The 14,744-nt window shown below is 40.9% G+C and overlaps 1 protein-coding gene across 6 annotated transcripts in view; it reads right to left on the minus strand.

The window, feature by feature from the left end:
- VAV3 (vav guanine nucleotide exchange factor 3) overlaps positions 1-14,744 on the minus strand; it is a 258,222-nt gene that overhangs the window by 152,549 nt on the left and 90,929 nt on the right. For all 6 annotated transcript variants that reach the window (XR_010589723.1, XR_010589724.1, XR_010589721.1 and 3 more), the window contains exons 3-7: positions 13,864-13,922; positions 10,247-10,315; positions 8,377-8,485; positions 4,030-4,122; positions 3,850-3,918 (exon numbers count right to left, since the gene is read on the minus strand). Coding sequence is in view for 2 of the 6 variants with exons in the window: in XM_065554296.1 (XP_065410368.1) it covers positions 3,850-3,918; positions 4,030-4,122; positions 8,377-8,485; positions 10,247-10,315; positions 13,864-13,922 (399 nt within the window). In the remaining 4 variants the exon portion in view is untranslated. The remainder of the gene's footprint in view (positions 1-3,849; positions 3,919-4,029; positions 4,123-8,376; positions 8,486-10,246; positions 10,316-13,863; positions 13,923-14,744) is intronic.

Below are 14,744 nucleotides of genomic sequence, written 5' to 3' on the forward strand. Positions count from 1 at the left end.
TGCACTTGCTCAGCCGGTAGTTGAAGAGTTCCTTTTCACTGTCCAGGGTGCCTGTATAGGGCTTCATGAGCCATGGCATTAGCGGGTAGGCTGGGTCCCCGAGGATCACTATAGGCATCTCCACATCCCCAACAGTTATTTTGTGGTCCGGGAAGTAAGTACCTTCCTGCAGCCATCTAAACAGACCAGAGTTCCTGAAAACACGAACGTCATGAACCTTGCCCGGCCATCCGACGTAGATGTTGGTAAAACGTCCCCTGTGGTCCACCAGTGCTTGCAGCACCATGGAAAAGTAGCCCTTTCGATTAATGTACTGGCTGGCCTGGTGGTCCGGTCCCAGGATAGGGATGTGAGTTCCATCTATAGCCCCACCGCAGTTTGGGAATCCCATCACTGTGAAGCCATCTATGATCACCTCCACGTTTCCCAGGGTCACTACCTTTGACAGCAGTACATCAACGATTGCCTTGGCTACTTGCATCACAACAACCCCCACGGTAGATTTGCCCACGCCAAAGTGATTCGCGACTAACCGGTAGCTGTCTGGCGTGGCAAGTTTCCAGAGGGCTATGGCCACTCGCTTCTGGACAGTCAGGGCTGCTCGCATCCGGGTGTCCTTGCGCTTCAGGGCAGGGGACAGCAACTCACAAAGTTCAAGGAAAGTTCCCTTCCGCATGCGAAAGTTTCTCAGCCACTGGGATTCATCCCAGACCTGCAGCACTATGCGATCCCACCAGTCAGTGCTTGTTTCACGTGCCCAGAATCGCCGTTCCACGGCATCAACATGACCCATTGCCACGATGATGTCCACGGCGCGGGGTCCCGTGCTTTGTGACAGGTCTGTGCCACTCTCAGACTTCATGTCCTCATCGCGCTGCCGTAGCCTCTCGCCCGATTTCTCACCATCTGCCTCTGGAAAAGGTGGCTGATAAGGTGCGAGGTGTTGACAACGGCCATAACTGCAGCGATGGTCGCAGCGGGCTCCATGCTCGCAGTGCTATGGCGTCTGCACTGTCAATCACCAGAAAAGTGTGCGAACTGATTGCCCGCCAGCGCTTTCAGGGAGGGAGGGTGGGAGTGACGGTTGGATGACGACAGTTACCCAAAACCACCCTCGACACATTTTTTTCCCCAGCAGGCATTAGGGGCTCGACCCAGAATTCCAATGGGCAGCGGGGACTGCGGGAACTGTGGGATAGCTGCCCACAGTGCACCGCTTCCAATGTCGACGCTTGCCCCGTTAGTGTGGACTCACACAGTCGAATTACTGTCCTTAGTGTGGAAACACACGTTCGACTTTGTAATATCGATTCCACATATTCGATTTAAGTTATATCGAAGTACTCTCGTAGTGTAGACATACCCTAAGAAAGATAAATTTCATTCTCCACAAACTGAACTTTACTGAGTGGTGGAAAAACAGTGCAGAAAATCAATGTGCAAAAATAACTACAGGCAACATTACACAAATGTTTAACATAACTTAACAGAGTGATAATTTAAAATTAGAAAGGATTTAAATATTTATGTCCATTTGAGTGCACAGATATAGACCACTGTGGCTACAAATAAAAAGACTGTGATTCACAATCTGTGTATGTGAAGCTGTGGTTTTCCTAGCTGTTCCCTAGCATGGAGTGGTAAGGATACTGATGCACTCCGTGATGCCATGTGGTATGTTTGGAAGTGTAGGAAGCAGTGACTATGGAGTTCTCCAAGACTGAAAAGAGTGGACATATAGGTTAACCAAGATCTGCAGCATTTGGTTTTCTGCCTGTCAATTCCCATTCTGTTGGTCATATTGACCCCCCAAGTCCTTTCTTCATGGTCCAAAGCAATATTTCCTTTTCTTTCTCCTCATCAGGGTTAGGTGTTCTGTAGGTGTGGAAGGGGCACCCTCTCAAGGCCACCATGCCCAGAAGCTGCTGATAAAAACAGGCAGGTACCACTAGATTTACAGTCACCACAGAAAGGGAACCATATGTTTCAAAACTCCCTACCCTTATTCCTATGGACACTTTTAACAAGAAATGCTTATTCACACTTAAGCTTTGGGTCACGTCAGCACAAACGGAGTATGGCCTGCTAAAGGTGGTGGCGGGGGGAGGATTTTCTATTGCATGAAGCTATAAAATGTCAGTCTCTATTTCCATGGTTACAGCTATAGAGCAATGGCACTGAATATTGGCACTATTTTTCCACAGGTGGTGGTAATTTTAGCTGATATCTCACTCCTGAAGGTGACAAAGGCACAGAGAACACAGCTGTGACTGGCACCCCGAAGCCACCCAGGCCTGTACACCTCAAGCCTGTTGACTGTAAAGGTGCCAGCCGAACTCATCGCAGAGTGGCATTGGAAAGTGTCCTGCCATGGAGGAAGAAAGAAGACAGCCATCCCTAGAAACCTGAGGAAAGGATTGCAGAGTATCTTCATGGAATTTGTATTGAGATCACTCAGAAGGATAAAAGGCACATCCCTAGACATGTAAACAAAGTGCTCCACATGGCCCCACTTAATCCATGGGGGAATGAAAGCACATGCCAATTCTACCACTGTTTGTAGTACCTCTATCACTTCTTATATGATTAAAACAGTGAAGAGTCAATGCCTTTTTCTTGTCCATTTGGGAATGGGCCAGGCACCATCTTTAAGGGTAAACATTGTAAGGAAAAATGCATGCACAAACTTACTCAAATTCCCTTCCCCTTCATTTGGCTCATTCACGTTCACCTGGAAGGACTGGCTACACTGTGGAGGAGTCTTAAACAGGTCCTGATTTGCAGTAAGGCTGGACTCTCCTCCCTGCACTTCTCCTTAAAACAGGGTGCTTACATTGGCCAGAGACAAATTCAAGTGTAGACACATGCACACACAGGTCCCCACAAGGTGACTTACATCGAAGTAACAGTGTAATGTAGACCATAGATCATGCCTAAGACAGTTACTAAATTTCTGCAACTGTAAGTTATCAGCACCAACTTAAAAAAGTTGGAATTGCACCTTTTTTGTGAGTATGCTGGATTGCAAAGTCTCCAAAAGTAAATGTGATTTCCCAAAGCATATGGAGTTCACACAGGTAACCTCAACACATTTCAACTCAATAGGAAGTTTCTTAGATTACAGAATTTCTTTTTTTTTTTTTTTTACAACTTTCCCTGTCAAATTCTGAGTATAAGGCTGTAAGCTATATTGATTTTTAAATGTCTTCAGTGACAACACATCGAGGGCAGATACCAATGAGAATCTGCAAGCTTGCTATAATGTCTCTTCAGAAGCATTCCTTCAAATCAAAATAATGTGTAAACATTCTCTACATTGATTCAACGCTCAAGTATAAGGCTGATGATGGTCATGTGCTTTGTAAATTTCTGAAGAGAGGTTTTCCATCTTATCTACACAAAATATGATCTATGTTTCTCTATTATGCATAGAAGGATGTGAGGAAATTCATACATGGTTAATGTCTAACTTAAATTCAATCAATAAAATACTTGCATATAACACATCTTCTAAGAGTTACTGTATGGTTATAGTGCCAGATCCTCAGTTGGTATAAATCAACAAATATACTCCAATGTATACCAGCGGAATATCTGGTCCATACTATTGCTGACAATCTACTGTGGCTGTATGCAACATTTTTTTCCCCTCACAGTAACTATCAAAAGATAAGGTCTAAAATCATTTTCACTAAGATGTACAGTATCCTACTGCATATTCAAAAAAGCTTTGAGGGGAATTTGCACATCACATTTCAAGTCATCACTTTGTTCAATGGCATGTGACTGCACAAAATGATAACCAGACACAAATTCTCTGCCTTTTTCTTTAAGTATACGATTACTTACAGGAATGTTGATGAACACTATATCAAATTCTGATGCTGACAGAAACCTTTTCAATGGCACCATGAAAAACTGTTAAGAAAAGTAAACATTGACTGGATTAATATATTCTCTATTCCATTATACAATTACATTATTACTATATAAATAACTATTCTATTAGCATAAAGTTCAGTGGCTTACTTTCTCTATTGACTCCAAAGTCTCAGTGTATTTCTCTTCAGTCTGTTTTATTTCAGTAAGGCAACAGCTTCTTATGTCATTTTCAGTACATTTCTGCAATTAAAAGCAAGTTAAGTTTAATTTATTTGTGGACATCTCTTGTACAACAAACTTATTTGTTTACTGCTTGGCTACTAAGACACATTGCTTGTTGGAAATTTCTCAGTATTGCAGCTTCAAAAGATTGTAACAACTACAAAGGGAATAGTTTTTAAAAGTGCAATTAGCTGGCAACTTCTAGAATTTTAGTAGTCCTTGAATTTTGATAAAATTTGGCATTCAGTATGTTATATTTTAAGGTAAACAATAACTTAATCCTTCTTATATACTTTTAAAAATAATATAATGAGATTAAGATGAAATATAGATCCATATTTATTTAATTTGGGCCTTTATTCACAACAGTGAGAAGTTACTCATAATAGTTAAAATCAATGAGACTCTCATGCCAGTAACTGCTGTGAGTAATGGGCTCGCATCTAACTCTTTGTGTTTGTTTATAATTTTTCCTTTTACCTTTTCCTTGAAAGGAACTTGCATTTAGGCCCATATTCATAATCTGTTCTGAGTCAAGGACAGTAGCTGGATCTTAGGGCTCTAGTCTGCAATTTTTGTATGTTTTTTGTTGTTGCTGTTGTTGTTCTTTATAGGACTCTGGGATTGCCTCACCCTAACAGGCCTGCTTCAGTTTCCTGCAGGTGTGAGATCAGCAATATAGTGCATGTTGGGGCATCACACAGAGCAGAAGCTGATGATCGTGTTAGATTTGAACATCATGGGCCCAATGCAACATCAGGCTTATTAAGGCTGAGCATAACATGCATGCACTGGAGTTCAGAATTCCAAGGTATCAGAGTTCTTTTTCCAGGATATAGACAAATATGAAATAATGTGTTTCGAAAGATTCTTAAAGAAACATTTGGGCAGGTGTTGGCTAGCTTGGAGACTGGACACAATTCCTGGATTGCTCCTGCATGGACATGTATTGTGCATGTCATTGTCATGATTGGATTCTCCACACCCAAAAAACCTCAGCAAATAATAAAACAATAATAATGTAACTTGTCTCCTCTAAAGTCTTCCCACCTGTTCCCTGTTTCCTTCCAAATTCTATCCAAGCTCCTCATTCACATCTCCAAGGCTTTTCATGACTGTTGCCCTGCCTGTATCTCAGCTCATTGCCTACTGTAATGAATCCATGTGCAGCAGACAAAGACAATTACTAGATACATTTGTTTCACAAAGAGGAAGTCAGGACTAGAACCCTGAGACTTTAGCTTAAAAAAAGCACACTAGCCTCTAACCCTTGAGCTAAAGGAAGACTCCTATAGCTGTTGATCATAGTAGAAAGTCTACATCCACTCCATAGTCTAGTTACTAAAGAGCAATGTCACTCACTCAGACACAAAAAGTCACACTACTATTCCCCAACCCTTTCATGTTGTCTGTGTATTTTTCCCCCTGCCTATCACTCCACACCTTCTTTCAAGTAGTTCCCTACATCTGCCTCCACTAAACCACTTCATTCTCTTCCTGCAAATCCCTCCTTCAAACCTATTTCCTTCAGCCTAGTGAGAAAGATTTAGATAGTGTGGGGAAGATGCTGTGTTTGGTGCATTTCCTTATCAGTTTGAGGCAGAATGAAGTTCTCTGTGAGGATGTAGAGTCTGTCACAGTCAGTGGCAACCTGGTGTGTGGACATTAAGTTATGATTAAGAGCTGTCCCAAAACGTGGTATTTCCTTGCTATCAAAGGTTTGTATTGGAGGGAGTGTCACACTTTACCCATGTCTGTTCCTTTTAAACAAGTTTTGGGGTTTCAAATTATTATTTTGATTGGAGTCTATCTTTAATCTCTTCTTTGTGAGCTATTTTGTAAATAAAACGTGTATGAACTGTAGTACATTTCCAAAAGCGGTTTGTATAGCTTGGGACCAACCCTTATTTATGTTGCTGAGCACTAATTCATGAGAGCAGCCCCAATGAAGAGCCTGAGTCAACAGGACTGATCTTGTCTGTTAGTGCTCACACAACACAAATTAGGGCTGCCCAAGCGGGCTCTTTTTGTGAGTGTTACTATTTAACACATCAATTTGCCGTCTTTAGCAGATGCTACAATATCTTGGAATTTGAATGCAGGAAGTAATGACAATGGTCAAAGGGACTAAAAAGGGTGGCGAAAAAACCAACAACAGTCTGCTCAGTACACTGAAAAAATTGCTCTGTGGCAGCAGTCTGCTGGCACAGGAAACTTAGGTACCTTAGTTTACATTGTGAGGCAGTCACATCAAATAAAAAAGGAAGGTATCGTTTTAAACTGATACTTCTCTAACTATTTAGAACATCAAACACATATTTCTAAAGCAGTTTCATTCTTTTAAAATTGATTTGCAATTGCAAGTCACCTCTAAGTCCCCTATGCTAGTGAATTTCATTTAAAGGACTCAAATGAAAGAATGGTGCCAACGTGTAATGTTACTGTGCATCACATTTGCAAATCTAATAATAAATGATTGCATACTAAGACAGTCATCAAATCCAACAAAGATATACAATGCCAATGAAACAAACATAATACATCCATTCTTACCATATCAGGTATAAAAATATGTAGACATAATGCAGCATGTTTTAATCTACTGTTCTTTTTAATTAAAAAATTAATATTAAACATTTTTAGATCTTTAGTATTATTTTTTCTTCCCATAAGCAAATTCAGACTACGGCTGCCATTCCCTCCTAAACTCACCCTGTTATGTCCACTAAAGCTGCATACCCGATGGTATTTCATTTGTAATAGGCAAGAAAGAAACAAAGTTTGCAAAGTGGAAAATATGTCAGGCGTCATCAACTGCTAGGACTGGGAGAAATATCCATAATGATACCTGAAATTCACATTGGTTCTGAGTTTCATTGCAAACTCAGACTAAGATCATTGAAAGATCCACTAGTTAACACACATTTCAAGCAAACAACTGGGCCTAGTTGCTTGATCTGACTTATGGTTATATATTGAAATCATGCAAAACTTGTACTTTTAACTGAGTTTTGGCATAGGTTACCCCAAAACTCAAACCTCAGGAATTGATCAAATCTAAACAAAACATAAACCACTACAAACTGAAGCTCCCAAGTTTCACAATATTTTACACATCACTTATTTTACTTTCAGAAACTTGCATCACCTTAAAGTAAAATGTGCTTAGTATAAAAATGTGTTAGAAAAAGTGATGATGCTCTTAAATTGTCATTAAGATGCATAGTAATTGGCAGAGTCTAGACTTACATGAATCATATTGAAACAAGTCAAAAAATCTTTCCAAGGAAATAGTCTTCTCACGACATAATGGTAAATTCTCAGGACCACAACAAAAACACATTGTATGAACCACACAAGATACCTACAACTTGCTGCTTTTATAGCAGCAGAACACAGGAAAACAACCTTCAGACCTTTTCATTTTCTCACTTCTCCAAGTTACTATATCACTGGAATTTAATCTGAAAATGTAGATGGTGAGCTTCCACCTTAAAACACGCAACTTCCTTGAAAAAGTGTGTGTCATCACAATAGCAAACTAAAGTTTTGCAGGTAAGCCAAATGAATGCTTGTAAAGAGATGGATAGTAAGTTATTAGAACAGGTTTTGACATCACACCCCTCCCAATTACCAGTCCATTAAATATAGCTATTGACTAAATTTTGTGCATGGGCATGTAAATTTTCATGGCAGTTTTGTAAAACTGACACACATGTATATCTATATGTACAATATACATGTTAGCTCTCTATTTAACTAGTTCATGACTAATGTTGCAAAATGGCCAAAATTATATGGGGAACACTTTTCTTTTCTCTTTCTTAAGTAGCATTCTTTTGAGTATTTTTTCAACTGGTCTTAACTCAAGTAGCTAACAAATCTTAATATCCATACCTAACTGGATCTTAACTAAATAACAATTTATTTTAATGTTCTCTTTTTACTGTTGAAATAATGTTAGTATTTCTTTCACAGAAAGAATTACCAGAGTGAATCTTTGACCCTATATATGTAAGAGAATGTTGGATTTCATAGCAGGATGATAATGTTATGATCCACTGCATATGTTACATGGTTACTGCACACAAATGTGAACTCAACCATAACAACAAAGCAAATTTGAAATATCTAAATTTTAAAAAAATTACTTACAGTGTTAGTGAAAACAGCTAACAGTTATTTAATGAATGTTAGTAAAAATTTTACTTTCACACTACCACTATTTCTTTACGAATATGTCTGTAGTCACTCAAAAAATAGAAATCATACAGGTTGATGTGCGGCTTCATCTTTCATTAAGTCTTCATATACTTCCCCACCTTCATCTTCTCCATAGACACAATCATATAACTCTTCATCCTCATCGCCACCACTTTCACTAAAAGAAAAAAGGAAAAGCAACAACATAAAGGATTAGTGTATTGAACATGGATTATAGAGTCAACACTAGGAAACAGAATTTACCAAGTGTCTGGGTTTTTACAGTAAATCTAAAATAGATGAATGAAAAAGAACTCTCAAACTGAACTAAACCACAAAGGCACTATACAATCAATAAGATTTTTTTTTTAACCTCAACACATTTAAAATCTGACTTTATAAAATTAACACAAGTTTGAAGAAAAAGAATTAAGTTTTGAACCATGACAGGACTTGAAGTAAGGTTTCTAAGGAGAAAATGGGGCACTGAGTTCTTGCTACCTAAGTTACAGATGGGCCTCAGCGTCAGGTCAAATTAAAATCTATCCTAAAACGAGTGAATCCCCATGTACTAAATGGGACTGTCAGGTCCTCCAACACCATTTGGACCCAGAGAGAGATCATTAAGGTGGAATTATTCTTGTAAAATAAACTAGTTAGGGGGAAACCCCAGCTCTCTCGAACTATTTATATTTCTTATGAAATACATACTTCTTCCAATTGTTTCAGATCTATATTTTAGAGAGCATCTAACTATTATAATCCAGTATATGGTACATGCTACCTGACATAATAAACAATCCGAAATAAATCCATTGCAGATTTTTACATGTGAATCCTATAACAGTGCATCAAAATAGAGGCTATTGCACCTAATACTGTAATAGATTTCTATTTTAGAAGCATATTTAGGAACTATACACCTCTACCCCTATATAACACTGTCCTCAGGAGCCAAAAAATCTTACCGTGTTATAGGTGAAACCGCGTTATATCGAACTTGCTTTGATCCGCCGGAGTGAGCACCCCCCCCCACCCTCTCCAGAGCACTGCTTTACTGCGTTATATTCGAATTTGTGTTATATCGGGTCACATTATATCGGGGTAGAGGTGTATTTTTAATGCTGATGCACATATTGCAAAAAACTATAAATTTTAAATGGTAACTTTTGTATGTAATACCAAACTTCTTGTTCTTGCTGAAATCATATTTCTATTCCTTTGTATTAAGATTCTGTGTTTAATAATATTGCTATAAATACAAATTTTGGCAGAGCTGTATGATTTTCTGCATTGTAAATTGTTAGACTCGGGGATTTTAACTGCTAAATTTATAAGTGTCATTAGGATTTTTCCACAAGATTTTAGTCCTTGTAAAGTGAGAGAATGTCAAGATCTGTTATAGCCTGCTCTGCTACTCAAACAGAAGAAGCGGGATGGCTAAAATATAAACCCTTTTTTCTTTTGACTTTCCCTTGTACAGCAATGGACTCTGCCCAAAACAGCAAGCATCCTGCAAACCCTTAACTGCATGTGGAAATTTACTCAAGTGACGAGTTCCATTGGATTCTGTGGGACTACTTACATGAATAAAAATACATATACACATAATTATCTGCAGGATCAGGGAAAAGCATTCACTGAGGCGGTCATTTAACGTAAGCATTCTGATGATACAAACAAATAATTCTAGAGAGTGCACTGATACTTTAATTCATCACCAGACCCCCTCATGAAACCTTATTTTCATATGTATGAAAATCAATCATTAAACTAAAGTGCTTTTTTCTGGACAATTAATTCTTCCTTTCTAATCAATCCTTGGTCAATCAGATAAAATAACTTATTTTAGAACAGTGTATTTCATCACGTCATTTAAATAATAGCTACATATCAGAAAACTAAAAGCTTTCATTCTGCTTAAAGATTTACAACATACTCTAGTAAATCAGGAAGGCCTTTGTAGATATCTTCATCATCATCAACACTTTCTTCTGTGGGGAATGGCCTAGAGAGACAAAAGACAACAGTATTAATCAAAGACAGAACCAGCATGGGTGTTCAGTTTGGGTGGTATGCTGCTGAAATTTTAATCTGGATTAATATGTCTGTCAATCTGTGTGTGTGTGTGTCTCTCTCTCCCTTGATATTGTGGTTTATATGAGTTAACAATTAAAAAAAAATTGCCACACATACAGGATGGAACTGTTACATGTAATCATGAATATAAATCAGAGATTTTAAAAGCAAGTGTTAACTACTCTGTATTTACAATTAAGTCTAAATTCCATGATTTTCAAAGGATTTTTTGTTCATTTATTTTTAAAGCCTTGACTTCTGATATTTGGGTGGGTGAATGTGATGATCGAGAATTGAATCTGAAAAGCTTGAAAGTGACCAAGTCAAAGTGTGGGCTGCGTGGGAAGGTGAGAGAAGGTATAATTATGGCTCCTAGTTTGTCAAAGTGGGAGTATCCAAATGCCATTCTAATTTTAGGAGGGGGCGAGCAGAGGGGCTTTGAAGCTTACTGTCGGGCACAGGGTGGCTGGCCTTTTAGGGCAGTTGGGCCCAGCCTCACCTGTGATTAATCAGCTGCCTTCCAGCTGAGGCTGTGAGGTCAGGGTTCAGGTGATAACTTGGAACATCACCTGGTCCTTGTAAAAGCCAGCAAGTAGTTGAGTTGAGAACTGCAGGAGTCCCTGGATCAAGGAAAAGAACCCAGTTTGATACGTATGACTCTGAGGAAGACAGCATGTAGAGCATAAATCTGTAGGGAGCAGGCTAAGATGGAGAAGGGAGTCAGGGGGTTCACCCAGACTCTAAGCAGATGTCCTGTGAAGCGCAATCCTACAGGGAGCAGATAGGCCTTTGTAGAAGGCCCCCAGGTGGAAAGGAGATGGTTGATTGTATAAACACAAGTTCAACAATTTTGGTTTGAAGAAATAAAAGTGAAGCCCTGAAGAAAAAGGAAGAAAAAAATCCGGTGGCTGGAGAGTGTTCTGCAGTGCATGGGCCGGTGAGATCCTCCGTGCCCCCACGGCAAACACTTACACAGAGTGTTAAGAGGAATCTGCACAACACTGCTGCTCCTGCTACCTTTGCAGAGAATGAGGCAGGACAGCAGCAGAGCTCTCATCTGTCTGTTTCCTGCACTATTGCTACACGGCTGAAACAATAGGCAGTGGGCTATGTACACAGGAGGCTCATATCACTGACATCTATGGGAGCCATCTGTGTGCATTATAAGGCAGTTTTTGACCCTTACTAAATAATTATTTCCCAACCGTAAACTGTGTTTCTGTAATGTTGGCCATTCACCAGTTCATCTTCTGCCTTAGCACCATGTGGAAGGCCTAGTGCTCCTCAGCAAACATACCAAAAGGAGAGGCAGAAAATGCCCTAGTAGGCTCCACAGAGAGTTCAAGGTTCAGAGATCCTTGGTTACTTGTCCAACGAGGGAACCCAGGTCATCATCCATGAGGTGCCTAATAATGTCCGAGTTAATGGAGGAAATTTCTTTTGCCTTAGGGGATGCCCTGTATTTCTTGCTTTCCCTTCTCTTTCTCTACGCTCTTTCAGTTTTACAGGTGAGGTGGGTAGGAGAATGTACATTGGGAAAAGGCAAACTGTCCCAGTGTGTTGAATACCAGGAGCAGATAAATGCTGAAAATTCACCAGACACCTATTAGCTGGCCTACTAACTAGACAGAGACAGAATCATAGAAGGGACCTTGAGAGGTCATCAAGCCCAGCTCCCTGCACTGAGGCAGGATCAAGTGTTTGTCCCACTTGTTCTTAAAAACATACAAAGATGGGGAGTCCACAGCCTCCCTTAGAAGCCTATTCCAGATCTTAACTATCCTGTAGTTCGTAAGTTTATAGTTAGAGCATTAAAGAAAAGAATGTAAGGTGAGGGCCCCACCAGAAAGTGGCCTTGAGATGGGAATGAGCTGGTGAGAAGCACAGTCATGTTGTGCCTAATGTTAGGAAGAGGGATTTCTATCCGAATGTCATGTGTTTGAGGGCTCCGTCCTTTGTGTCAAGTTCTGACTCACAGGTATCAGATGAACATGAAACTCCATACTCTCTTTCTCACCCCCTAAGATGCTGGAAAGGAAATGGAGATTTCTGTCTCTTTTCCCCATTCATTACTCCCCAGCTATTGCGAGGGGGAAGGAGGCGGTCTCTTCCCGAGACTCTCCTTTTTCTGATCCTCCCCAGGCATTAAAAACTCTAGGCTTGCCTTTGTTGCCATTTACAGCTTTCCCAAGCAGTAGCATGAAATTGATATTCTTGATATTTTAACTATTGCCCATAGGGTTCCAAAGAGCAGTAATGAAAATTGAGTAGAACCTTGTAAATTTTGCTCTGCTGCTGCTTGAGAAATCTGTCAGCTGCACCAGAGGCACTGGGAGCTGCCTACTGGCTCAGGAAAACATCTGAATTTGGTTTACATTCAGCTGACATTTGGAAGGTTATCTTCACAGCCATAATTCTTGTAAATATGTTTATTATTATTTGAAAGAGAGCTTTAATATTTTTAAACTAATGAGGTAGGCCCCAAATACTGTAAGAGAAAGCATCTCAATAGCCACTGGTGAGTGCCATTTTTGAGCCCTACGCAGGAGTATTAGTTCACAACATATGTAAATACTTTGTGAGGAAGTCTCATTATAACATACTTAAAACATGCACAACAATTCCTTTATGCTGTATAACTGAGTACACACATACAGCAGGTTATCAATAGAAACCCAATACAATTTCTTCGAAAAAGTTATTGGTCACAAGTTATATTGTTTTAAAACAAATATTTTTGTCAAAATATTAAGAGCAACTGGACTATATATTATAGACAAGCCATTGGATCAATTTCAAATTTTAAGTTGTTTACATGCAAAAGAAATAATGTTTTAATAACTTATTTTTTGTTTTATCTACAACTATTTATAAAGAGCCAAATATATATTTCAAATATGGTTTAAAAAGCTGGGAGTGAGACTTAAGCTGTTATTTCCATTCCAAAGTGAATTTGAACAGACAAATTATAAACTCTTGAAAGCAAGTGTTTTATACAAAAATAGATATCGGTCTTTAGATACAACAACAGCACAAATGGCTGTTCCTTAATATAGATGTTTACTTCTAAATATAGAGAATTCAGACAAACCCACAAAAAAGATAGAAACAAGTTTCCGGGTGATGACAGGGGAAGGAAAGGAGGCAGCTTCAGCTCTTAATTCTGGAAAATGTAAATTCTCACTGCACGTTGCACAGTAGCATGAATTAGCACACTGGAGATTCAGCATGAGGGAGCTCCGATTTGCGGGCTATGTGATAAGAATTTCATTTAAAGATGTAGAGTTTTAACGTCGGAACTACTGGTAGTGCTACTCTAGACAAGAATGGACCTCTATATACAATTAAAAGCACAGAAAAAAGAAGGCTAAACAGTGCAACTGAGATCATATTTCTTTTAATTGTATATCATGGAAAATGTTACAGTACTTGTTTTATAAATGATAAAATGGAAGTTTAGTAGCACTAATGTCATACCTTATTCCTGTTGCTAATGCCACAGAAGTGCGAGAAAGTTTTGATAGTGTTTCTATGACCTGCAGAAAAAGGGAACAGAAATATTTGTTTAGTTGTGGAACAGAAACTATATCATACTTTGTACTCTATTTTTCAATTCTGTAATGAGATCCTGCTTAATTTGCATCATACACCACAGATAGTAATAGGGTTACCATCTTTTAATTTTTAAAAAGGAGGACACTCCATGGGGCCCCAGCCCCGCCCCAACTCCACCCCTTCCCCGCCCCCAGCCCCGCCCCAACTCTGCCCCCTCCCCTGAACGCTCCGCCCCCTGCTCCTCCCCCTTCCCTGCTTCCCGCGAATCAAATGTTCGCGGGAAGCCTGAAACAGGGAGGCAGCAGATAAGCTGGGGGTGGGGTGCAGTGCGGCCCAGTCCGGCCCCCCTGGCCGAGCGGCTCCCTCCGGCGGCCGGCCGGCCCAGGCCAAGAGGCTCTGGCCCCGGCGTCTCCCGCCCTGCTTGGCTGGGCCCTGGGGCACTGGCCCCCAGCCAAGTGCCCGCGCCCCCGGCCCCAGCCGAGCACCGGGCCCCCGGCTACCGGCCCCAGCCCCCGACCCAGCACCGCGCCCCCGGCTCCCGGCCCGGCACCGCGCCCCCAGCCCGGCACCGCACCCCCGGCCCGGCACCGCGCCCCTGGCCCGGCACCGCGCCCCCGGCACCACGCTCCCGGCCCCTGGCCCCGCGCTCCCGGCCCCACACCCCCGGCTCCTGCCGAGCACTGCTGGCCCCGGCCCAGCCCCACACCGCCGGCCCCAGCCCCAGCGGCCCCGGCGGAGCACCGCCGAGCCCTTCCTCCCTATTTTCCCGGACATGTCCGGCTTTTTGGGATTTCCCCCCGGAC

The sequence above is a fragment of the Chrysemys picta genome, chromosome 8, assembly GCF_011386835.1.
Source record: "Chrysemys picta bellii isolate R12L10 chromosome 8, ASM1138683v2, whole genome shotgun sequence".
Taxonomy (NCBI): domain Eukaryota; kingdom Metazoa; phylum Chordata; order Testudines; family Emydidae; genus Chrysemys; species Chrysemys picta.